Here is a 25,686-nt window from a genome sequence, read left to right on the forward strand (position 1 = left end):
CTGAAAAGTTTTACTGGTGATGATTCTGTCTGGGCAAAACATTGAATGATTTTGATTTATGATTTGTGGCTTTTTTGGCACTGGCAACAAATAACAGCTTTTAGCATTTAATCAAAAACATATCATTGTCAACCAATGAAAATAAACAATTTTGTTCCAAACTGTCATTTAAGTCTCCAATCTGACCACAACAATAGTGTCATAACCACAACATAGCATGACCACCCTGACAACACTACAGCAACACTTTGAGCATGGGCACATACAGTTATGAGCTGGTCTAAACCCTGACAACATAAGTGTCATGTTGTATGAATTCTACACTATCAAAATCATCTTATTTCTAAGTATTTCTAATAATGTTACTGATTAAAACACTAAATGAACCCTTGCAGTCATTTTCAGATATTCTGAAGCACTATTCTTTTCTCTTTTGATGAATGTTTAATGTGTGAAAGTGGCTGGGTTAATAGAGAGACCTTGGATTCCAGGTGGCTTAGTTGCTCTATGAATCTTGGGTCTGTCGGGCTGATCTGGAAGAGCTCAGCTGCTGTTTCGATAGTCTCTTGCATGAGCATCAGGTTCTCTGTGAAGAGAGGTAGACAGTGAAGGAGAAAGGGGGGAAAAGTGAGGGTAAGAGAGAGGTTATTAGAGTTAGACAGGAAGATGGGATAGGAGAGAGAAAAGAGGGCAATAAGGTCTGTAAGGTGACAGAATAACATGACATCCCACTGGGTTTCATTACGACTCGCACCATTACGAAGCGGCGGCATCAGCCAGCGAGCAGCAAATGATGTGCTTAAAGTGAAGCCCAGTGCGGGACTGATGGGGCCAGAAGGGCCAGCGGTACTAGACGCTGTCGTGCATTAAAACACATCTGACAAGCCCTAAGAAAGGCTCCACCTCAGGCAGCAAGATGTGATGACAGAATATTTAATTAGGCCAAAATTAGACAATGGTGATGTTTAATCTCAGGGTGCTCAACACCTAGAGGCCTTTGCAATTACAACAGTTCACTCTGGATGTGTGTGTGAAGAATATGAGTGAGGTTGTGGACAAGTGAAGCTTCTGCAGCTGCTTACAAAGTGATTCTATGCACTAAAAACATTATCACACAAGCACAGACGCCAATTAAAAGGAGGTCATAGATGTCCACTTGTGTGAGTGCGAGGGGAGACGTTTAGCGAGGGCGGACAGGATAAGTGATTGAATTCTACTTTGCTAATGAGATTTAAAAAGGTGCTGAGTGGCTTTCTGCTGGAGAAGGGCCATATGGCCTTGGGCTCTTTGGGAGCTCAAGCTAAGCTGATGTGAAGCCTTATTCCTCATATCTCCAGAATGAATTATGCCGCACTAATCATGTATACAATAACAACAGCGTTAACAAAACCTTTTATGGTCTTCTCATGGTCCCGTAATAGCTATGAAGGTCAGAGAAAAGGGGTGGCATTCTTCCATGCTGTGCAGCTTTTAATGGCATGGGCTGGCAGATTGTTTATACATACATACTGTCACAGCAGGTTTGTAAACACAAGCTGCAGCAACAGTGTGAGCTCTACATTACAGCAACAATTAAGTATGAGTGGGAGGAAATTCACTGAGGAGTCAGTAGGTAAAGTTAATTTGGAAAAACTAAAAGGATAAAGCATCATTCATTTGGGGATTCTCTATTTAACTAATGGCTGCATTTCTCATTATAAAGCTGCCCTTGGTTAAAGAAGCCTCTGAGTGTCAAGACTGAAATAGTAGATCTGAACTGTTAAGTTACCTTGAGATTCAGTGGCAAGCATTCTGGCAATATTTTTAAGCATTGAGGAAAATGGAAAGTCGTCAGGAAGCATACTGACAGCATTCGTCAGGAGATTCATTGATGACCTAGGAAAGATAAAACAAAGATTGCTCATGAAACGGAGGCCAACAAAGCTGCATTATGGTGAAAAACAAGGCAAAAGGTGAAATTCAAAGCAGCTGTTTTTAGATGTTAGGGGCAAACAGATATCTGAATCAAGATTCTGATTTTACAAAACAAGAGAAAAAAAACATTTTTTTTAGTCTTTAAGGCATATTTAGGAAGATGCAAATAAGACTTACATCTGAAACGTGCCAGGGAGAGTGAGGAAGGAAAGCACCCCAAGGGTGGCATCAATGGTCTCTTCTCGAGAGGCTTCCAAGCCCCATGGCATGCCCCTTGTCGCTCCTTTCATCACAACATTCAGGTCACGATTGGCAAAGAACACGTGGACTGTCTCCATAATTTCTGCTGTGGTAACAGGGACAGAGATGGCTTTGAACATGGCAGGGTAGTCAATGTAGAGCAGGTCTATGAAGTCATCCATAGGCGTCCTTGCCAGCATCAATGGGGCCTCACGTCTGCTTCGAACCCTCATTGTATGGTTACCGCCTATGGTTTCCTGCCGAAACATACTCGGTGGGTTGTCCATGGAGATCAGAGGACCACTGCTGTTTACCAACTGTGTCAGCATTTCAATTATGTTTTCAGGGATATCTTCCAACAGCTCCATGTTTGCTGGCATGTCCATACTCATCTCGGTCAGAACAGACAAGAGACGGCTAAGGATGTCCCAGATTTTGGGCAAAGCCTGAGTCAGCAGATCCAGTCCAGATGCTTCAGTGGAGACCAACCATGCCAACATCTCCACCACCTCCTGCACGATCACCCCTGACTCATTGGATATCAAATATTTCTCCAAGGCATGGTAAACCATAGGTGCATCCCCAAACATCTTCATGTCCATCATCAGTTTCACAGCTTCTTGCATCATATCATAAATAGATGCTGCATCCAGTCCAGACACTTCAGTGGAGGCAAACCATTCAGACATCTCAGCCACCTTCTGCACGATCAAGCTTGAGCTGTTGGATGCCAGAAACTGTTCCAAGGCTTGGTAAACCATAGGTGCGTCCCCAAATATCTTCATGTCAATCACCAGTTTCAGAGCTTCTTTTATCATACTGGTAATAGATGCTTCCTGCGGTCCTCCAGAAAATGTCATGTCGTCTGACATGATGTTTGCAGAGGAAAGGAAGATCATCGCTGCTTCTCTGAAGAGCTCATGGGATACGCTGCTGTCTTGTATGAGATGGTAGTTGTCCAGGATGTGGCTCAGTGCTTTCTCCAGAGCTTCAGTGTAATGCTTCAGGAATGGAGCCACGCTTACCAACTCATCTGCGAGCATTTTGAAGTAAGACAAACTGAAGAGGGGAGAAAGTCAGTGAATGTTAAGTTCATTCTATACATAATGTAAAAAATGTCAATATAAATGAGAAAAATTTGAGACATCTGAAAGACCTAAGGGACCTCTAATTCTCACCCACCTCATTCGAGCAATGCAAGCCATGATTTTGAATTCATTTCCTGAATAGTGATTCCACAGAATTCTAATTTCTCAGCTTTAACCAGAAGTAATTTTTCTTCATCGTCTTGCCCTATACTTATTCGCATAGTTTCCAATTTTATCCTTTATAATAGTAGTCAGACCTGATTGATTCCCTGCAATATGCAAAATGCGATCCTTATCACCATGCCCGACTCATTATTGCAGCTGGTGTGTAAAGGGAAATCAATTTTAAGAGGATGTCTCAGCTAGCTGAATCATGATTAAGGTGCTATGTGTGAAGGCCTACCTGTTTTCAGGCAGAATCACATTAAATCAATTAAGTTGAACACAAATATGATACCTCCAATTCCTTGTACAATTAGGTATGAATTACATTGGCCTGACTGATGCATTATGGATAATGTAACAACAAAGGGAGAGTTCATGTATACATGGGTCTATTTAGAGATGCAACTGACTGTGAAATGTAAAGAACATTTCTACAGTCAAATAAAACACTGTCAAATATGACCAGACTGTGGATTTTGTTCTGTGGCTGCACTATTTTTGATATGATTGCATCATTGTCCTCATATCCTGTGGCTTCAGAGCTGTCTGGTCTGTCTGATCTACTAAGGCCTCTATTGGTGGCTGGATTTCTCCTCACGCAACTTATGAATGCTGCAAAGAAGCTGTTGCTCTTTTGTTCTAATGTACTGATCCATGCATATGTACGTTTTGAGAGCCTAAGGTTAATCTGATGTGATGTCAGTAATTACTTAATAATAACATTGATTTGGGATGCCAGATTTGATGACAAATAACTTTTTATAATAGATTTTCCTGTTTAGCACAGTATTTTATGACCAAAGTTGAGGGCACATCTTGTAAGCGATAACATGATGTTATTGCAGCTGTAAATAGTCACCTGTTTTGCATCTGCATGTCTTGGAGCTGGTTGTACCAGTGAAGCTGTGCCTCAGGGCTCAGTGGCTGGCCTGCAAGCTCAGAGAGCTGGCTGAAGAAAGCCTCGATGAGCTGCGCCGTTACAAGTGTGCTGTTAATGTTGACTTGGTAGAGAGACTGTATACTCCTGACAATCCTGGCAGCTGTGGCACTCACAGTCATTGGTCCCACACCCATGTGCTGTACAGAAAATATACAGGACACATGGACCATTAGCAATGTGTCAACTGTCAACTGTGTGTCAACACTGCCACCAAGTGGTCACATTGTGAATTGTACTTAAATATGGCACACATTTAATATTTCAGTGTGGTCTGAGATAAAATTGTGTAATATCCTTCCATCTAATTTGTTTGTTTGCAATTTCCTATTTAATTGGAAGTGCATCTACTCACACTCATATTCATGTGGGCATAGACATTCCCAGCAGCAGAATAGGCCTCAAAAACAGGTTTCAGGTTGATGTTGCACCACATAGCCATGGTGGCATGGCTTAAACCCGCTGCCTCTCTTATTGGCTCCCATGCTTTGAGAACTTCACTGCACTCCAATGTGCCATTAGCCTAGAGGGGAAAAATGTCAACATCTTATCGCGTTACATACCTATTGTTCACAGAAAACCAGTTCAGTTTGCAAGACAGAGATGCAAATAGAACAAAGTGTCTAGAAGACAAAAGGTAAAGGCACTAGGGAAATATCATGATCTCTGTTCATGCAGTTTGCAGAGAGGCAAAGAAAAGGCCATGAGTCTCACACAGGTATCATTGCTTCTTACAGACTGACAGACCAGGCACACACCCACACATACTGTATATGCATACACAATGTATCTAAACCAACAATGAGCTCACTATAGAGTTTAGATAGATTGTATCAGTGTTCCCTCTATGGAACACACAGGAAAAAGAATAATTTCCTATAACAATAAGAATGAAAATTACAGTAAATGTCAGAGCACATTTTGAACAGTGTACTAAGGTAAATGATACGAGTACTGATAATATATTTAAAGTCATAGTTTGACATTTTGGCAAACACGACTACTGGATTGGCGTCTATGCAGTTAATAAAATAGCACCAAAGGCTGGTTAGCTTAGCAATGCATGATTTTTGGGTTTAATTGGTCATTTTTGCCCTTTCAGGTTTTTCTTTTACAATTAAACAAAAGAGATACAACATGTTAGTAAATGAGCTTTAGAGGTTCTGGTATATGTATTTTGTTACCTTTGGACAGAGCCAGTCTAACTGTTTCTCCCTGTTTGCTTTGTGTTAAGCCAAGATAAGCTAAGCTACCAGCTGCTGATGGCATTTTGGCTTTATATTAACTATACAGGCATTAGAGTGGAATTAATCTTCTCATCGAACAATCAGCAATAGGTGTATTTTCCAGCATGTCAAATTATTCCTTTATGTAAAACACAAAAGATACCAAAGTTACCAGTTGACTAGATACAACTGCACAATCGAATGTGATCTTACAAAACAGCCCTGCAGTAAATCATATACTTCTTATCAACTTTTGTTGACACTAAAAATGTGATGATTTAACTTTATAGTATTTTTTAAACAATGTTTTACATTTTTTACACTGCATGAAAAAAATGACATTTTTTTGCATGCTAAACCACTTGCTGACTCTTGTGTATCTGTGATACATATCATTTTTATGTAATCCAAAGCAAAGCTTCAACAACATTGTTTTATTTCATTTTCAATTTCATCCACTGATAATTTAAGCACATTGTGAAGGCCTACAGAACACATGACTGTGATATATCAAGAGATAATGTTGTTGTTTTTGGTTTGTCTGTCTATGATGATTACAGGTACTACATTAAAATACCCACATAACTGTCTAATAGACATGAGTGTCATGCGTTTGTTTGTTTTTTTCCTGAATGCCAACATGCGCACTGTTACTGATATATCTTTGATAAATTAACATAGGTGGATAATATCAGCCTACCCATGGCTCACACTCTAGTTTGGTGAGTTTGTGACTCAAATCTGCCTAGCATTTAAGTTGGTTTTGCTTGTCCGTTGGTTCTTTCATATTGTAAGAAGACGTTTCAGCATCACCAAAAGCAACACGTTTTTAATAATGACTTCTTATCACTATCTGAGGTATATTCTTAACTTTTGGATGAGGCATAAATAACTAAAGTGACAAATTCCAGTCAACATCCAGTTGACAGCTACTTCATGATAATGTAATTCTAAGTGCTAACTAGCGAAGTCAAACCCACATGCTATTTGTGTCCTGTTCTGAGAATGTCAAAACCCCTTTGAGGGGGTAAATAAACACGCAAATGGCTATGCAGGCAGGTGGAACAGACAGATTTTAAAGAAGAACACACCCTGACTCTTACGTCAGCTCTTACATCAGTCAAGTGTTTGGACACTACTGATAATTTGGTGTGACACCGATATGAGAGATAGGTATTGTTAATTGCAGTAACGCATGAAGATTAATGCATTGGTACAGTAGCTCCCCTTCCCTTCTCAGACACGCAAACATGTACCAGCAAATGACTGTGAAGACACTCAACCATAATGATAAAGTATGAACAAAGGCCATCCCAAAGAAAAGACTAACCTGTTCAGCTGCCTGCAACGTGTGTTCAATGGCACGCTGCATTCTTTTCGAGACTTCAGTCAAGTTAAAATGACTGCTGTTGACAGAGTGTGCAAATTCTCTCATCAGGATAACCACAGGCGTCTGAAGGCTTAGTATCAGCACTGGGAGAAAGAAAAGACAGAGGGTTCGACCAGTATAAATGGCTTTCCAAAAATGCTAGGTATAGACAACAAAATTAGTTATATTATTTAAACAGGAGACACTTTTGAATAGTTGTACCTGATGTGTTTAAGGTATGTCATGCAGTAAAGGTTGTGGTTTGTAAGGTGTAACTAAATCAAGTTTAAAGGTTACATTTAATTATCCAATTATCTAATTATCTAATTATCTTATATGTGCTGAACATGGTAAACATTCTTCCTTCAGTCAACAAGTCTTGTTGTTTCTTGCTGTGTAACAGTCAGTGCATCTACATGCACAAACATTTTTCACTATCATTCTGATTATAACAGTATCATTATGATTTTTTTTCTAAAAATCTTTTTTGATGCAAAGAAGCAAGATGGCACAAGTGGCTCAAGCCATTATAAAAAATGTTGTGTCCTCACCATTCTGCGCTTGAATGCTGTTCACCGTACTTCCTACGATTTTCTCAAACGCTGGAATAACAGATGGGACGCTGTCCCATATCTCTGTTCCTTTGAGGGTTGACAGTAAGGCCTCTAGTATCTTTTCAAGTCTGTCAAAACACACATGACATTTGGTTTAGGGCAATCACAAATGCAACTAAACAGCAGTTATGAAATTTAAAAAATAATATTTTCATCTCGTACAGACATGCAAGCCATTCAGTGAAATACTTACCTCCTCAATTGATATCAAACAATAATTACCTTTTGGTTTGTTTCCATTAAAACTGGTAATCAAACTTACTTGTTCCATGTGTCTTCGTCTGCTTCTCCAGTCATAAGCTGCTCCAGGACTGTAGCAAGATATGCAAAGCCCTCCAGAGATGGAGCAATTGTTTGTGAGTCTGGGCCTCCCATGAAAAGTGGCCAAATTATGTTTAAGAGTTTGCCCATCTAACAACAAAAAAAGGGGAAAGAAAAAAGGGAGGGGACAGGGTTACATTTTTCACATACTAATTTTATGTGTCTGGATGCAAAACTTCCACTACGAGGGTTGTTTCATGTAGCATGAGGTATGATGAAAACACAATACAAAACAATGAGTTCAGGACAACAACAGCTTATCTGATAAAAGATAAGATTTTTTTTTTGCTTTGTCTGTCTATGATGATAAATGAAACTGCCTTTCAATAACATCAAACACGCCTTTAGACATTAGCGTTTTGGAATTGGGTATTGGCCAATAGCTTATCTGCATTTTATTTTGAATGTAATGTAATTTTTAACTTGTAGAACTTTTGAATGCTTAATTTTAATTAAAACATAACTGAATCGAAAGGAGTAAAACCAAACAAACATAATAAACTTCTCATGTGGTAGCTTTTTAAGTCTTACCTGACCAAAAATGAAAGGCAAATTTTCTTCTGACGGACTCTCAAAACTTGCCCAGAGACTCATGTTGCCTGAGATGACAAGAAATATTGTTAAGAATGTGGACCTTGATTTTAACACCATACATACAAGCATAACAAAAAATGGCTGAACCTGGAACGAAGCATCTTATTGTTACAAACAAACAGAAACATTGCTCTACTTGGATCCAGAGCTCTTAGCCTGTCTGGCATTAATGCTTGAATAATGAAGTGCACAATGCGACCTCCACTCCATCAGAGTTCATCAGAATCCAACATCTTGTCTACCTACAGTGACACAAAGAAGCTGACTTGCCTTGGCCAGACTCCAAGATAAAGCGAGTGATGTTAATGAGGACAGAGATGTAGGCCTGGACTGGGCTGTTTGGCGGCAGGAGGCTCTGGACTGTCTGCATCTCATCCAGAATCCTTAAGAAACAAAGAGCATCAATATTTCACATCTGACCATGTCTCATCAAAAGGTCATCAAGTCTCATCTGATATTATCAATAGATAGCAGGACTGCATGAACTTCATCTTTCTGTTTGGTTTCAGTTATCCATCTGGACTAGTAGTTGTTAATTATGATCCCTGAAATGCAGAATCCTGCAGATTTTTATTATAGGTACCTGGTTAGTGCTGCAGGAAAGATGTTAATTTGTAGGCAAATCATGAAGTTATAATATGATTATTTTTTCTTTTTTTTTGTCAGTGCAAATTTGCATCAACATTTGCTAATTTTCAATCCTTTTTCAACTGCATAATGTAACATTCAACAATCTAGTAATTTGGTCTAATAGAGTTTTAGAAAAATAACAGCATCACTCACAACTGGTTCAAGCTGTCTGGTCCACCACTTGCAGAGACGCTCTCAAAATATGTGGTTGCTATTTTGAGTCCAGCGAGCAGGTATTCAGCAAACATTTCTGGTACTGTCTCTTGGATGATGCTTTTAGCCCTCTTGAGGATGAGGAGGGAGACGTTACGTGATGAGGCGAAACTCATATCTGGTTGGACAATGAGACTAAGTGAGTCCTGTACGATTGCCAAGATATTCTGCTGCACAGAGAGTGGCGGGGTCATGAATATGGACAGGATCTGCATGGCACTTTGGACTCCTTCCAAGATTGCACCTGAGAAGTGGGGACTCTGTAGGCCACCTGGTTGCTCTGCCACCATTAGGGCTTTGCTCAGCGGCATGGTGATATTGTGAATAATGGAGAGGTAAGCCAGTTGATCATCACTGAGAAAATTAACCATTGTTTCCATCAGCTCTTGGATGTCTTTCACAGGAGTGGAGACATTTATGGATTGGTTTCCCCATTGGAGCATACTACTGAGGACTGACTGGACATTAGGCTGTTTCAGCCATTTCTCTATGATGTCGAGGTAAAGCTTAATTTGGCGCTCATATTCATGCAGAGTGCTTGTGTTAAACAGGAGATTACCAAAGAGTTTATTCTGAGCCTCCAGGTTGACCTTTATGAGTTCATATTGATGCCTGAGAATCTCAACTGTTGTCTGGCCAATTTTACTCACCCCTGTACCATCTATTGGGTACCTGAGGTTGTTCATCAGAAACTCAACCTGCTTACTGACAAACAAAGAGAAATCCCCCTGTGCCAGCTGCAATGTCACTTGCATTTGTGTGATGAAGTAAAAGGGTTGGAGGAGCTCTGAGACAGAACTTGCACTGGTGATGTTTTCCAGCTTTTTCAAGTACCATTCCACAATCTCCAGATATACTTTCTGAGCTTGAATGGGATCTGCAAGCAAGTTGGGGTTCAAATTGTTAAATGGTTCCATGTTGGTGACCAGCTGTATCAGACCCTCTACCACTTTGATTTCATTCATGATCTCTGGAGTGTCCAGCTGGTTCATCTGGAGGGTCATCTTAATATTGGCCAGGGTACTGTTCAAGGTGTGTGCAAGAGCAATGTTTGGGTTTGAGCTGAAGTTCACTTGAAGGACATCACTGATTGTGTTATTGACGATGATCGGGATGAGTGAGATGATAGCTGCCTCATTACGGAGAGCAGGTATGTGTGTCAAGAAACTGCTGACACCATCAATTAAACCCATAACACACTGGGCTGTCACCATCTGGCTGCGCTGTGGTTTGAAACACTCGCGAGCATCGATAATCTGTATTATATTTACCACCAAGTCATTTACATTGGCAGCTCCAGCCAGTGCAGTAATGTTGTTTAGCTCCTCAATTGTTAGGTTCGACTGTCGCAGAGCATTCATGACATCCGACACAGTAACATTTGGTTTAGCCATGATTAATCTGGCAAAATGAAGAGCCTGTTTAAATGTTTCCACGTTGGCAGCATCATTTGAAGGAAGGAGGAGAGGGAAGAACAGCGATGCAATTTCCTCATATTCCTGTCCCAGCAGAGTAGAGTTGGTTGCAGCTATTTTGATGGTGACATCACCATTGGCTGAGAGTACTTTGTCTAATATCTGATCCAGGAACGTGAAGAGTTCTGAGATTCCAGCCAAACAGTTTTCTCCTGCTGCGCATTTGTTAACCTGATTAAGCAGAGCATTGAAATCCTGAAGAAAGTGAGCAGCTTCCTCTTGGACCTCAGCTGGTAGGAATGCTATAAATTTCTGTGCAATGAAGGACAGGGCAGCATCTGGTCCAGCCTGGACAAGGTTCTGAAGGGCCTCTGGGGTGAGAAGGCTAAGAAAGTCCTTGGAAAGCAAATGGAGGTCAGTGACTTGGGCCGGGCTAAGCTGCCCACCTGGTAACTGGATATGTTGGATTCTTCGCAGTCTGTACAGAGATATTATGAATTCTTGAAGCTGACGTAAACAAGCAAAAATGATGTCAGCTGGGTCACCGTTTGGAGAATCCATTACTTCTTTCAGTAGCTCCATGGCATGAAGGATGGCTTCTACAGAGCCTGCTGAGGTCTGGTTGGTGAAAGGCCGGATGGCTTCTCTGAGACGAGCCACATCATCAGGGTAGAAGTAGTTTGAATAGGTAAGCAGAGTGTGTCCCATGATATGGCTTAGAGACATGGTGAGGTTGCCCTCCAAGGAGAGAAACTGCACTATCAACCGTTCCAGTTCAGGCAATGTTGGGTCTGTCTCATTGAAGGTAAAAATGTGCTGGTTGAGCCTGCCAACCTTGGAGGCAACATCGATCACTGTGGAGACATTGACAGGACCTTCACTGACAAGCAGAGGCAGCAGTGGACCTAGACCTACGGACTGTAACATGTTGCTAATGTGGGGAAGCATGACATTAGGGTCAGCGATGTTTTGGTCAGGAAGCCTGGAGATCATGTTGACAAAGTCAGCCAGGTTTTGCATCAGGTTTATCAGGTAGGCAGAGAGCGCATCTCCACCGTTGATTTCTTGTTTCAAATATGATCCTATCATTTGTTGAAAGATGTCACCGTAAACATGCTGCAACAGATTCACAGCTCCTTTGAGAGACCTAAAGGAGAAATGTGGAAAAGAACATGTCAGAACTTTGGATATTGCTATGAGTAATTTGCAATTGGTTGTTTTTTTGTTAGTTTGATGAGCATCTTGATAGCATTCTCAGATATAAGAGTGGTTTATATATAATCATATGAGCCTAAATAGTTGTTTTAATAGGCCAACATTCTATCAACAATTGAAAGTCAATCAGTGTGCTTCCATTGACATGAATAACCCATTTATGATGGGGTTTTGGACTATTCATCTATTTATGTGTTTGAGCATGTAAACAGCATATTCCGTTTGTGAGAAACCTGAAGATGATAGCTGGAGTACTCTGAAAGAAACTGGAGCGTATACACAGAATGTGAAAATCCCAATTTCTCTGTGCTCATGTAAACACCATACTCTGCATATGATCATAACCAGTATAGTTCTCATAAAGGGGTTATTTATGTCCATTTAACCACTGTCAATGATAGGACAATAAATTCTGTTCCAGAGCATACACAATACTTGCATCATCTCCATGTTAAAAAGACATCATTCATTTAAACAAACATACTACAAGCACGTACTTCACTAGGACATCTTGGCTTGGTGACATCAGAGCCCGAGTCATTGCTTGAACAAACTGTGGCCAGTTCAAACCGGTATCACAATCCAAGTCTTGGTTGTAGATGTTAACAGAACCTAGAGTAGGAGGTAAGCATATCATATACATATGTGAGAACTGGTTTTGTCTGTTCTGCTTTCTTAAATAAATCATTACTCTGTTTTGGGTGAACTGGTTTTGGCACTTACTGACTATGTGTTGAATCATTTGTAGAAATATTTACTTCACATATTCACCCTACACATGTTCCAGTGAGCTGCACTGTAGCATACCAGTGACATCCTCTATTAATTAATTTGCACATGACCATGTGAAGAAAAAAACACTGATAAAATAAATCTGGTCATATATTTTTTTTGGTCATGGTTTACTGGAAAAGGAACAAATCAAGGACTTAATCCTTCAATTGATTTTTAGTTGCTGTGCAAAGACGATGACAAGACTTTACTGACTAAAGGAGTACACAGACTATGGATAAGTACCTCATATCACCCAATTTCAAAATCCATTTACAAAGCTAGATATAAACACTATTACACCCAGGTTTTTTATGTGCCAAGGTCTATTTAAGTAGCATGTTGTGGTTTTCCTTTGTTGTCCTTATTTTCTACAAGAGCGTGTCACTGTTTTTTATCACCCACACAAAAAGGGCTTTTATTTATATTCTATAAAGAAACCATACAGTTAATGACAGTCAGTGCATGCCCTATTTGGAGAAGTAGGATACAGCAACGCCACAGAAAAAACTATATTTGACAGTACAGAACACAGGAACTGCTGTCTACTGTTGCCCTCATTCCTTGTTTTATTGTGTGACATTGTTGGTGGTTAGTTTGGATTCACACAAAATCTCACAATCACACAAACAAACTCACTGATGAGCTAAAAGTACTGCTTTTGTCTATGGAGTCTGGCTTTGACAAGAGCTTAGATGGGGAACTGAAACAATTTCCAGCTGAGTAGTACTTTCACAAGGTGTTTATTGGAAGAAAAAAAAAGGACAAAGGTTGGACCAGACCAAACTGAAATTCAGCTTGGCTGGCTTACACCCAGGGGCTTCTCTTGTTCATGTTATTACGCAAGGAGTTGACTTGCGCTGGCTGAATGAGATTTAAAAAATGTCTTTTTGTGCTTCCCATTTGATATTTTAAAGTCTCTGCAGCGGAAGCATTGTAAACACCACCAGGAGTACAAGACCTAAAATATCTGTCTGAAAAATGCAAGCGGCACGAAAGCAGTATGGCCAATGGTAAAAGTGTAATTATTTTTGGCAGGCTTTGCATTACTGAACAGCTGTCAGTAAGTGAATGCATGGATTACTGAATGCAACACTTTTTTCCTATTTTGCTGCCCTATGTAATACCAAAGCTTTCTGTCGATTGTTTTTAAGCTGTGTTTTTTTGTAAATATTAGAGGTAGCTTTAACCTGTTTCTCATTTGTGGTTAAGAGAAGTGTATTTTGTTGATGTTTTTTTGGCTTTCTAGTGTACATGAGCTGTACATCCTGTGATGTTGAGATCCAGGTGAGTTTATTTCTAGTTATTTTGCTTTTGGCTTTGAGGATTCCTGTACTATAAATCCTGTTAAGATACAGGTTAATGTATGTCTTGATGTACCGTTTGCGTTAATTGTGTGAAAATCCTATTGAACTTATTTATTGTGCTATTTGCTGGAAATCAGTGTATCTACCCTTAGGCTAAATGCATTGTTCATGCTGTCAATGCAAAAGAGACTAGTGACTGAGATGATTAACTTTAACCGGACAGGCACTGAGAAATCTGGAGGCCAAAGAAAAAGTTAAGCTTCTTTTTTAGAAAGAAAGGAAAAGAAAAGAAAAAACTCACAGTTTGCTGGCTGAGTTGTGACACCAGGGCTGTAGTTCAAAATCCAGTAAAGTGCATTGAAAGAGTCCTTTACCTCAGGCCACAGTTGACTCTTTTCAATTCTTTCTCCCAAATTCACCATGGAAAAGAAAACACTACAAGCAAAGCAAAGGACAACACTGTTAAGACAATGGAATGATAACAGATGCATGAACTGAGACATTGCGCACTAGACATTGAGACAACACGCAACTTTTTTTTCTATTAAATTAACTAAAATGGGCCATTCGACTAGCGTTGTCTATCTTAAAATAAATTTTGTCTCCTTAAAGTGTTTAAGTTAAAAGCATTAAATGACTGTGATATTTTCCATCACTTGTTCACATCAATATGTAGAGCACTGCAGCGCTCTGGAATGAAACCGTGCAGGTAAATATTCAATGCTCTTTCAAGACCTTTTTTGAAGAGTCTCTGTAACACTATGATTGCTGTCGTCTGGCATCCAGTTCATCCAGTACGCTCCACTTAGCTCTGTGGCCACTCTGTCCAAAAGCACAGCCAACTGTAGACTGTTATTGCTCAGCTTATGCCACTCAGAGAGAATCATGGGAAGTGTCACATTGTAGTCTTTTTGGTCAGTGATTGTGTTGTACACCTCTTGTGCCTGTGGAAACATATGAAACAAGATCTAAATCTGGAGCAATTATTCATAACAATAATATTTATATGTGATTATTTAGGACATCATGGACACCTGTAAATTTCTACAATACAAACAATCTGACCCTAAATGAAAGCAATATGTCCCGAGAGTGATGCATTAAGTTTTTATATAACAACTGAATATCAGTCTGCACATCTCTATTGAGTAACACTCTCTAAATGCAGTTAAGTAACTTTTACCTTCTGAACAAACGAAAGCCGGCCCATCTGTAGCGCCTGTTCTAGAGGGGCGATGTCCTGACAGACCGCTGATCTCCACACCTCAATCGTTACGCTCTCTGTTGTTAAGAGCCACTCAAAGGGACCCAACACGTCCTCACATGTAACCGGTGCATTTGACAGTATCTAGCAAAACAGAGGTAAAACAGCACCAACTGAGACGTGTTTGATACTTAATTGTTTTTCATACTGTTATCATAAACCTCAAACATGACACAACTGACAGTGAGCTGTGAGAGGACCATTTGTTAAAATAAATATGGCAGACAGGTGTTCAGTAAGTCGTCTCAAAATTCTTGCATATAGTTTCATAATAAAGCTGTCTGAGTCTGTACAATGCTTAGCTCTGAGCATGTTCTTGAAAAACTAAAATAATAGTGAGCAAAAACAGCTTTAAGTAAAATTTTGTTTCGTTGTATTGTTGCAATCTGGGTCTAGTTTTTTTGCTTTGTTTTTTCTTTTTGGATTTAGCCCCATTTTCCTGTTTATGATAGCAATTTACACTGAGATTTCAATCCTGAGAAATGTGAGTGTGGAAATAGCCTCACAGCCACTGTTCATTAACAGTCAAACAATCATGCAGTATTAAAACCAAGCCCACCTTCAGCAAATTACATAAGGCGCAGTGAAATTAAATCTAATTTTCTATCATAACCATGAATTACATTGTAAATTTGAGTGCACAAACAACCATGGGAAGTACAAAATGTTGGAAATTCCTTTCCATTCCTTGTCTGGCCATCTCCACACACCAATGACACTAAGTTATTGCCTTAACTATGATGCCTGAAACTACAAGAATAAGATCTAGGCTGTAAAATAACATCATTGCTCTTTAAGGGCCATGAAACACAGGGCTGACGGATGGCTGTTGGTCAATCAATATTGGTCCATCGTTAAGCGTCTTACTCCCTAGCTTTTGTTGTGTGTCCTGCACCACTGGCACTAGTCTGCCCCTTTCACCTTTTTTTGACACATTCAGCATGTTGATTTGGCTTTTGTGACAACAGATGAGAAACAGATGTGAGGAAAGCAAACAAATAATTTATGTCAAGAGTGTGTAAGGTCAAGACATACTTGTTATGAAAGGTATGAATTAGTTCTTCAGCAGAAATGGTTTTCTAATTGTTTGTGTTATTGTTCACTAGCGCATGGTAATTATCATTTGTTCTGTATATATAATCGGTTACATTGTTTATGTGCTAACTGTCTGACTAGTATCTTGAATCTGTCCAGTCGGTCTTTTGGTTCTCTTTGTCAATATCAAATACAGACTAACACCGCCTGCTGGAGTTATTTCCTCTCAGGCAGGCACAGAACGCACGTGCCAATCAGCTGTTGGCTGTAGTCTCTGCAGTGTGTTCATATGCAACTTTTTGAAAGATTAATAGCCAAAGGTGTATAATTAGCTGAAATACTACGAGCATACCTTCATAATCACTTCCATCGCACTGTCCATGACACGACCAGTCCAAACGCTTGCCTCAGATTGGTTTGTCAGCAACGTTAGGTAATTCATTTGGAGTTGATCCGCATCCTTCAGGACACTACCCATTATTTCTGCAAACCAGGGAGAGTTAAGACAACAAATACACAACATACACAAAGCCTGGTCATTCAACTACAGCCATATTCAATGATATGCCGAAAAACAAAATATTCAACACAATTTTAAAAAAGTAATGCACGCTTGGACACTGTTAAGACACCAAACTGTCACACAATTTCTGATGTACAATACTTTCTAGGGGATTTTTATAAAGTGCTATAATTTTCTGTTTTGTGTGTGTTTCCATTTCCCACATGGTAACACCTCTTGTCCTACTTCAACATCTTCCATCAGTCCCCTGAGAGAGGGTGTGAACTCTTTCCACTACCTCTGGCTTACACAGTACGTGGATTCAAAAGTAGAGAAAACAAAAGTGACAGCAGAAGTATTTGAAAAAAGTATGTCATATTTCTTGCACTAAAAAACAATATGCTCTGTGAATGGGTCAACTTTTAGATTTAGTCTCTTTGCTCTTACTCAGCCATCATGAGGACTAACAACAAAAGCTCATGTTTACTGTTTTAGATCAGGTCTCTGAAAAAAAAATCTGTTAAATTCTAACTTATCTTGACAGGAAAAAATGTTGTTAACTTGCGTGAGTGAAAAATAGTAGAAATAACAATAACACTTTTAAATTGTGTTGAAAGTATTTTTTAATTAGGCTTCACTGTGAGCAGGGTGTTTTGTAGTCTTACCTTCTACAGCATCAAGTGCCAGTATCGCTGACTTCATGCACTGAAAACCACTTCTGAGGACAATCTGTGCAACCATATCCACCTCCGGCACAATTTTTATGATCTCCATCACCACTTTACCGGCCTCCAAAAACCTGCAAAAGCAAAAGACAAGACTGAAAACAAGGCACAAACTGTTCACATCACATTGGACGCTAGACTATGTGTACAGTTCTCTGATATTTAGCCTGATGTGTGAAAAGAGATTTTTAAAATAAAACACAATTTGGTTCCCAGTTTGTTCTATTTAGGTATAATTTATAAAACAAGAAAGGTTGAATGGACAAGAACAACTTCTACAACACAAGTTAAAGAATCATATAAAAATGGCTCTATTATATAATATAAGAAATTGTTTCATTTTTTTACCAACACATTTTTACTGAAAATTCCTTCCACTTGTATGAACATGTTTGTGTCATTTACAAAATCCATTCAGGTGCTTCAGTCTAATTTGCTTTATTGTTTGTGCAGCATTAAAAAAATGGGTAGCCTTTAATGGATTTGCTTCATAGCTGATTGTTAATGTATGGTACTGTACTTACAGCTCTTCCTCGATGTTTTGTGGTTGTGTATCCATGCTAGTCATGGTGTTGGAGCCTCCCTTTCCTCCGGGGAAAGAACCTCCCATCAGACTGTATAGCAGCCCTTTGGCGAAGGACACGTCATGTGGAGCAACATGCTTACTCCATGCCAAGAGAACCTGAGAAAAACATATAGGAGGAGAAGGCGTGTCAAGTTATTTTACTCGCTAAATCCAACAGTTTTTCTGTTTTACTGCTGTCTATTTCGGCCTCTAAAGAATTATCAATACATGTCTCCAAATATCTCTACAAAGTGTTGTCAGGGCAAACATGTAGCAAAATTTTTAAAAATACATGGTTATTTCTTTCACATCTTCATTTCTCTATTTGTTTTGAAATCATATGACAGTAGAACTTCAGTGTTGGAACTCAAAAAACAGTCACTTTTATGGCAAATCTTTTGTGCTGTCATAAGATTTAAAAATGATTTAAGTACAACATTGTGCGATTTAAAAAAAAAAAAAAATTTTGTACACTTTGTTAGTAAGAAATATTTTGTGTTATGTACATTAAGTGCTAAATGTTAAGCATGCTAATTGTAACAGTTGCTACGTTATGTCACTTTAATCTATAACACTAAAGTTAATCACAGGTATATAAATAATCAATGAAGTTACGCTGCTCCTTGTGCGTAAATGCACAATGTTTTATTTCACACCCCATTTGCATGTAGACGCATGTAGATGCATGTAGACACATCTTACTATCTCCATAATGCAGCCTTTACATAGCAGAAAAATACTGTGCCATGGACTAAAGATCAAGTTTTTGTTGGTCAGCACTTTTTTTATAATATTTTCTCATTTTTTTCTATTTTATTTTATTTTATTTTATTTTTATCAGTTGCAGCACTTGCATTTTTTCTCTTATTTTATAGTTTACCATCATGCACCAAAATACCAAGGCAAATACCTAAATGTGACAACTTCCTGGCAGTGAACCTGGTTCTGATTTTAATATGTCTGTCTGATTGATGTCCGGCTGACTGAGCGAATACACAACGTGATGACAGTTTTAGCTAACAGCCTCTGATTGGGAATTATCTCATCAAAACACGTCTACCATAGCGGCAGCGCTAATTGGATGTCTTTGAGGTTTCTGTTCCCCAGGTGCGACCCAGGAGTCGCAGTTACTTGTTGCTACGGCTACTTGTAGACTAATTATTTGGTACTCTCTGAATCTAATTAAAAGTGAAGGTGGCACTTGAGAATGTAAATTAAGAGCAAGGACAGAAGAGCAGAGATAAGTTACATGAAAGAATGTGAGTGAAAGACAGTGAGAGGAAAAAAAATCTCCAACACACATTAAGTAGCTGACTCATTTCTGTTGTCAGTGATTGTCTCTCTTGATGACGCTAACATTCATATCACTCTAACCTACCTGCTTTGCTACCTCCTCAGGATCGATCCAGCCCAGAAGCATGTCCACTGTGCCGGTGCTGCATGCTGCTGTTAGCCACAGTGGGTTACTGCTTTTGTTACACACATACATGTGCACCATGTTTCTGTCCAGTGTCAGGCCGATAGCCTAGAGAGGAGAAATACAGAAAATGTACAGAAATGATCTGGTAACCTTATCTTAGCATATACTTGAGACTTTGATAAAAGGAAGAATATCAAAACCAAATCATACGGGAGTTTCAGACTTACTTTCCTGCATGCTGGTGACTTTTAAAGAATGAAAATAACAAAAAAAACTTCACTGCATCAGCATTTTTATGTTAAATACATTATATTTTGTTTTTGGATCATGTTCCTGGTACTCAAGCAGAGCATCAGGAGTAGGGAAGGGGGCCAGGCTGTGGGCTTTTGCATGTACCAGGTACCACAGCCGGCCCTCTTCCGTGGGCCCAGACACACCCAGGTTCTTGATGCCTACACGAGGCGTAACGGGAGGCTCATGGTATCTACATACAGCTATGTATCTTGTTGCTGCAGTTAATATTTAGTGCAAAAGCGTGAGAGCGGCATTGCTCTTATCATCTATCTCTTGGCAAGAAAGGTAAAAAAGAGTAACTGGTAATTCCCAATGTTAAACTAGTCTTTTAAGTTATTCAGCTGAATTTGACTTTCCTGTTTCAAATCTGGTTTCTTGACTCAAAATGAAGCTCACATGAGGCACAAGAGACTTACACCACATGCTGGCAGAGTTGAAATCAGTTTGGTAACCCTGAAGACTAGAGCTGTTGTGCTTTAATAGCAGTCTTGAAATTGGCAATATGTCATGAATTTACACAAATCAAAAATATGTATGAAAAGGCATCAAATTCAGATTAATATAAAAGTTTTGCCACCACCATTTTGCTATGTTACGCCATCTCTTATTACTGTGTTCAACACCTACCTTGTCCAGTGGTATTTCGACTCCCTGTAGAACAGGTTTCACCATTTCAATAAGTGAGTCATTCTGCAATGTGACAACCGCTCCGAGAGAAATGGACACAGCTAGGCAGAAACAAAATCAAAAGGTCAGATTTTAAACTCTAATTACGTATCAGCACAAAACTTGACTGACAGTATTTCTACAATGTTTCCATATCATTGCGGCTTCCCTAAAAAAGCAGGACTTCATGCCTTCATTGTAATCATTTTAGTAGCATTTTAACAATCCACACTGTAAAATAAACGTCTATTAGGTTATCAGCAGTTTATTTACCTGAATAGTTCTAAATTAAAAATGACACTTAATGTGCATTAATGCCATTTAATTTGAATTTGTATGTTTTAGGCTGACATATGTTGTGTTCAGTATAACTGAGGAACAGTTACCTTTGCCTGGCCAGTTTTGAGCATAGTGGATCACGTTGATGCCTCCAGCGAAGACGGGATACACCGCAGAGAGTGAGTCACTGGCTTCAGGGAAATTGGTCTGGATGACATGCATTGCACTAGAGAGACCACAGGAGGGAAAAATGACTGCCAAAAACAAGACAGAACCTGCAGTAATCGCTTGACAGAACTACTAATTAAACAAGCACACAGTTTGACCTCCTGCTGTTCTAAATCCTTAAGTCTCATATATTGTGGGTTTCAAACAAGACAAGACCAAGTCTTTGAAAGCCAAAACCAATAGAATATTCTGAATTGAAATCGCCATGGTTCAATTTAATTGTACCTTAGTTCAGTCATTTTTAAACTGGAAGCTATTTATACCAAAACAGCCCTTGGCACTCATGTTTCCCACAAATCTTTAATAAAGGTCAAAAATGTTGAAACCATAATATGAAAATAAAGCTATTGTCTAGCAGCTCTTCAAAGATTCCACCATAACACTAACAGACAACGCGCTGTGGCCTGTATCAAATATTCAATATAACGCGGCATACTTCAACTGCTCCCATCAGAAGCTTTTTTTTCTAAACTTACTAAATAAATAAACACATTCATGCATCTGCCCCTCATTTATTTTGCATTGCTCCATCATTGACAGTACATTACCTCTGTATGTTGGTGAGCAGGTCCTCTGCAGTGGTCAGCGCTTGGTCAACAGAACCAGAAGTAAAGAGCTGGGGAATGGCAAGAAGGCTTTCCCACAGTGATGTCTGATTTTGCAGATAATCGAACAACAACACTGCCGTCCCAGCCACCGTCATTGTCTCATTTGGTTTTGTCAGCAACAGATCCTTCAGTATCTGACAACCAGAGGAGATTTCAGGGTCAACAACATCAATGTGACAGCATTCATTTGGAATATTTAGAGATGTGCATTTTCTTTTTTTTTCTTTATAGTTTAAAGTTAGCATGCAAGCAATCAAACACACACCTGGTTGAATGCGTTGAGCGACACTTCAAACAAAGTGTTGTTGGACTTGCAGAAAGAGACCACAGCATAGGAGAGGGCATCGGGTGAGGTTGTGTTCATCATGGGCAGCGTCATGGAGCAGATGGCTCTCTTCAGCAGGTTCACTGACTCTAGCATTTCGTTCAAGGTCTCCTGGATTTAGGTTATTAACATTAAACATTAAATCAAGAGATTCATTCAAAAAGTACATAAGTTGTAACTATTACCTTCACATCACACTGTTTACATTTTCAATGTCAACTAATGAAGTATTTAAGAGACTAATCCTATCTATGCTCAAATATGCAATCTACCATATATTGTTCAATTCTAACATATACTGTTCAACTTTTATGATATACCATTTAATTGTACGATATACCTTACATTTTTACCATGAAACATTACATTTTTACCAAATAGTATTCAATTTTTACTATATACCATACGATTTTATCATTAACCATTATGTTTTTGCCATATACTATACAGTTGTATCATGTACAATTACATTTTTACCATATACCATTCAATTTTACCATAAACCATACCATTTTTTTATGATATTCAATTCAATATTTACCATGTAGGCCTACCATACAATTTTCCCCTATATTTAATTCTATTTTTACTGTATACCATGTTTTTTTTTACCATATACAATTACATTTTTACCATATAGCATACAAAGTTTATTTGATTTTATGCCTTATCAGTGTTGGTGTTAATGCTTTAATAAGTGGCTTGAATACTTTATACCAGAAAAGAATCTTTATTGGCTACTGCTGCAATAACACCTTTTCCATTTTACTGAAACTATGAATTACCACAGTGTTGCTTACAAAAGGGGAAATAGAATAAAGATACATTGACATTTTAAATAAACTTTCAAGTTATTCCTATGAGTGCTTTTTAAGTCAGAGAATGAGAGCTCATCTGCTGACAATGACCCACACAGAAGAGGCCAAACAGGCTGTTCCTTATTCTGAGCAGTTTTGTTCCTCCCATTATATTTTAACAATACCCACCTCATCTCCCAGAAGAGTTGTATTCATGGTGTTCATGAGAGTGGCATTATAAGAGCTTCCTTGGTAGGATGAACCTTTAACAAAAGAACACACTGTTGAAATGTAGCACACTGGCTGAATGTGGTTTTAGTCATGCCTAATATCGTAGTCACCTTATAATTTAAACATGATAAGGCACTTGAGTAAATGTCTACATTTTTTGGACCAATAGTCAAAAAATAGTCAAAAAAAAGACCATGAAGTGTGGTTCTAAACCTTCAACATTTGGGGAGATGTTTTTATTTGCATTCTCACAGAGTTAGAAGAAAATATTATTGAATGACCTCTCTTATATGTGTGTTAAATATGAACAGGAGACAGTTAACTTAGATTAGCATAAAGACTGCTGATTGTCATCAATCAGACCAGCTGTCATTGGTCGGAAGGCGGGATACACCCTGGACCGTTCGCCAGACCATCGCAGGGCTGACACATATAGACAGACAATAAGGATAACATACCCACAAATTTGTTTAAGGCTTCAATCAGTGCTGCAGGATCATCCCTGGAGTCCTTGGAGAGGTTGAAAAACTCTGCCCCCTTGATCAAGGTAGCTAACGGGTGGCTTGACCTGTCATACACAGTCAAAAGGATCAGATGAGGCGATTTCACATTCAAATTCTCTTTTTTAGGATGTCCAGATCTGTGATTGCTGTCATCTGACATCCAAATGCACAAAATTATTTGATGGGATGTCAGTAAGCCAATTACAGTCCTCTACATAAACTAAAGTGGACCACATTCGAGCCAGGACTCATTTTTAACAGGCATGGTCGACAGTGAGGCAAGGAAGGGGAGCAAGGCATGTTTCAGTCTATTAATCATATTGTTAAAGAATATACTTTTTGTTTAAACTCTATTGGAAGCAAGCATGAGATGTTATATAACTTAAACAAATCAAAAAAATCAAACCATAAGAAACACGTACAGAGTTTAATGAGGAGTTTTTCAAAAAACAACTCACAGAATATTAATCTCCAGAAATTTTCAAACAAATTTTGAATATACTGTTTGAGGAAATACGTCAGATATTGAGGAGATATATATGTATATATATATATATATATATGCAATGTGTTTTAAATCATCCCTTTAGTCATTAAAATTTGTAAAATTTGTAAAGTTCAAATGTCTGTTAAGATTATTTATTGTCATTTTTACTATGAGGTGATTACTTGCATTCAAATTCTCTTTTACACTTACATGCGTGAAATGGTTTATTAATGCATTTAGAATACAAATCCACTATTCCAATATTTTTTATTCTTGAAGTATAATTGGTTTTTAAATAAGTTAAATGATGCTCAACCAAATGTATGTGATTTTTATTAACACAAGACTGTCTTCAAGGTTTTTTTTTTCTCAAAAATAAGCTGAAGATTTGTGTAAAACAACACTCATCATCAGGCTGAGGGCTGCACAAACAGGTTTTTCTACCAGCTTCATTCCTGAGTCTGGAATTTATATTTCTGTGACAGCACAAAAGCTTCCGTAACAAAAGTAAAGGAAACAATTCTCCGCTTTTCCCACCAACTGAGCTATAAACACTTGAACCAAAACAAAAGTAGACATGTTTCCATCAACAAAGAGTCTGCGTTAAGATTGCACAGCTCCAAGTTGTTGTTTTCCAAGAGTTGTTTTAAGGGAAAATGCAATGAAAAAGTTACCAGTCATCTACTGATTTGTAAAAAAAGGGGGAAAAAAAGCCAAACAAAGAAAAAGAAACATTCAAAACAGACTATGCTAAATAAAGATAGAATATGGTCATTATATTAATTTATTTTCATATTTATGACTGAAATTAAACTGTAGTGGGTTATTAATAGGCTAAGAAGACTTCCCTTCCTCCACAGGGCGATATCTGTTGTTTGTACATTTCCATGCTCACAATGACAAATCATCTCATGTGATGCTGCTACACTGAGGTGTGTCCTTCCTTTATACCTCAGTGGACTTTTGGAAACTGTTTTCTTTAATTATTATTATCATTATTCATAATTATTATTATTATCAGCAGAGCCAACTGAGACATTCAAATAATATGTGGAAGTTTTATAAAGCTTTACTACTACAATCAATATTTGGTATATCTGCAGTATGGGTAAGATAATAGATTTTATACAATATGTACTGCTGAGTGGTGGTACCTTGCAGCCCTTGACGTTCTCTTAGGTGACCTTGATGCAGCTGAGCTCACCAGGTGGGATTTGTTGTGACAGTTGCTATCTGTGTTGCACATGAGGGTCTGCAGGAAAGGAAAGAAGCCTGTGCTGGGTAGGTTTCGGGCTCGCGCATAACCTGGAGGAGAAGTAACAAAATTGTTGTTGTAGTTACTATGCTTGAGAACACAACTTCCATTTCAGATGGAAAATTTAGAATTCCCTCGAGGTCATCCTTAATTATGTAGATTTAGCAAGAAAATGATTGCATCAGGGCTATTTGAAGTGAGTTACTGGTTGATTACAAGCTTAAACATTACCTAAAAGTAAATGTCATATCATTAACTATATGTAGGAAGTAGAAGAATATCATTAACATAAACTGTTCAGCAACAATGTTAAAGAGAGGCTAAAAAAGAATAACCCTACTGCTTCAGAAATACACTCACAAAACACACTTTTTAGTGCTCTGTGTTTGGGCTAAGATTGTTACTCATGACATGGCCTAATTTGTTATTTGTTCTGTTTGACAAGATGTTGGCTTGTTCTGTATATCTGACCAGAAGATCAAG

General features: G+C 38.6%; 1 protein-coding gene across 1 annotated transcript in view; it reads right to left on the bottom strand.

Annotated features, from left to right (window-relative positions):
* The window catches only part of abca12 (ATP-binding cassette, sub-family A (ABC1), member 12), a 78,059-nt gene that overhangs the window by 48,581 nt on the left and 3,792 nt on the right, over positions 1 to 25,686 (bottom strand). Inside the window, exons 4-29 of the mRNA XM_042494168.1 lie at positions 25,103 to 25,253; positions 23,417 to 23,526; positions 22,917 to 22,990; positions 21,871 to 22,041; positions 21,546 to 21,739; positions 20,877 to 20,995; positions 20,452 to 20,552; positions 19,489 to 19,635; positions 18,070 to 18,227; positions 17,486 to 17,619; positions 16,671 to 16,801; positions 15,203 to 15,367; positions 14,755 to 14,963; positions 14,321 to 14,454; positions 12,439 to 12,553; positions 9,252 to 11,873; positions 8,739 to 8,851; positions 8,406 to 8,473; positions 7,816 to 7,964; positions 7,491 to 7,621; positions 6,901 to 7,043; positions 4,700 to 4,867; positions 4,267 to 4,484; positions 2,092 to 3,213; positions 1,769 to 1,875; positions 480 to 586 (exon numbers count right to left, since the gene is read on the bottom strand). Of these exons, the coding sequence (XP_042350102.1) occupies positions 480 to 586; positions 1,769 to 1,875; positions 2,092 to 3,213; positions 4,267 to 4,484; positions 4,700 to 4,867; positions 6,901 to 7,043; positions 7,491 to 7,621; positions 7,816 to 7,964; positions 8,406 to 8,473; positions 8,739 to 8,851; positions 9,252 to 11,873; positions 12,439 to 12,553; positions 14,321 to 14,454; positions 14,755 to 14,963; positions 15,203 to 15,367; positions 16,671 to 16,801; positions 17,486 to 17,619; positions 18,070 to 18,227; positions 19,489 to 19,635; positions 20,452 to 20,552; positions 20,877 to 20,995; positions 21,546 to 21,739; positions 21,871 to 22,041; positions 22,917 to 22,990; positions 23,417 to 23,526; positions 25,103 to 25,253 (7,061 nt within the window). The remainder of the gene's footprint in view (positions 1 to 479; positions 587 to 1,768; positions 1,876 to 2,091; positions 3,214 to 4,266; positions 4,485 to 4,699; positions 4,868 to 6,900; positions 7,044 to 7,490; positions 7,622 to 7,815; positions 7,965 to 8,405; positions 8,474 to 8,738; positions 8,852 to 9,251; positions 11,874 to 12,438; positions 12,554 to 14,320; positions 14,455 to 14,754; positions 14,964 to 15,202; positions 15,368 to 16,670; positions 16,802 to 17,485; positions 17,620 to 18,069; positions 18,228 to 19,488; positions 19,636 to 20,451; positions 20,553 to 20,876; positions 20,996 to 21,545; positions 21,740 to 21,870; positions 22,042 to 22,916; positions 22,991 to 23,416; positions 23,527 to 25,102; positions 25,254 to 25,686) is intronic.

This window comes from Plectropomus leopardus, chromosome 10, assembly GCF_008729295.1.
Source record: "Plectropomus leopardus isolate mb chromosome 10, YSFRI_Pleo_2.0, whole genome shotgun sequence".
Lineage (NCBI taxonomy): Eukaryota > Metazoa > Chordata > Actinopteri > Perciformes > Serranidae > Plectropomus > Plectropomus leopardus.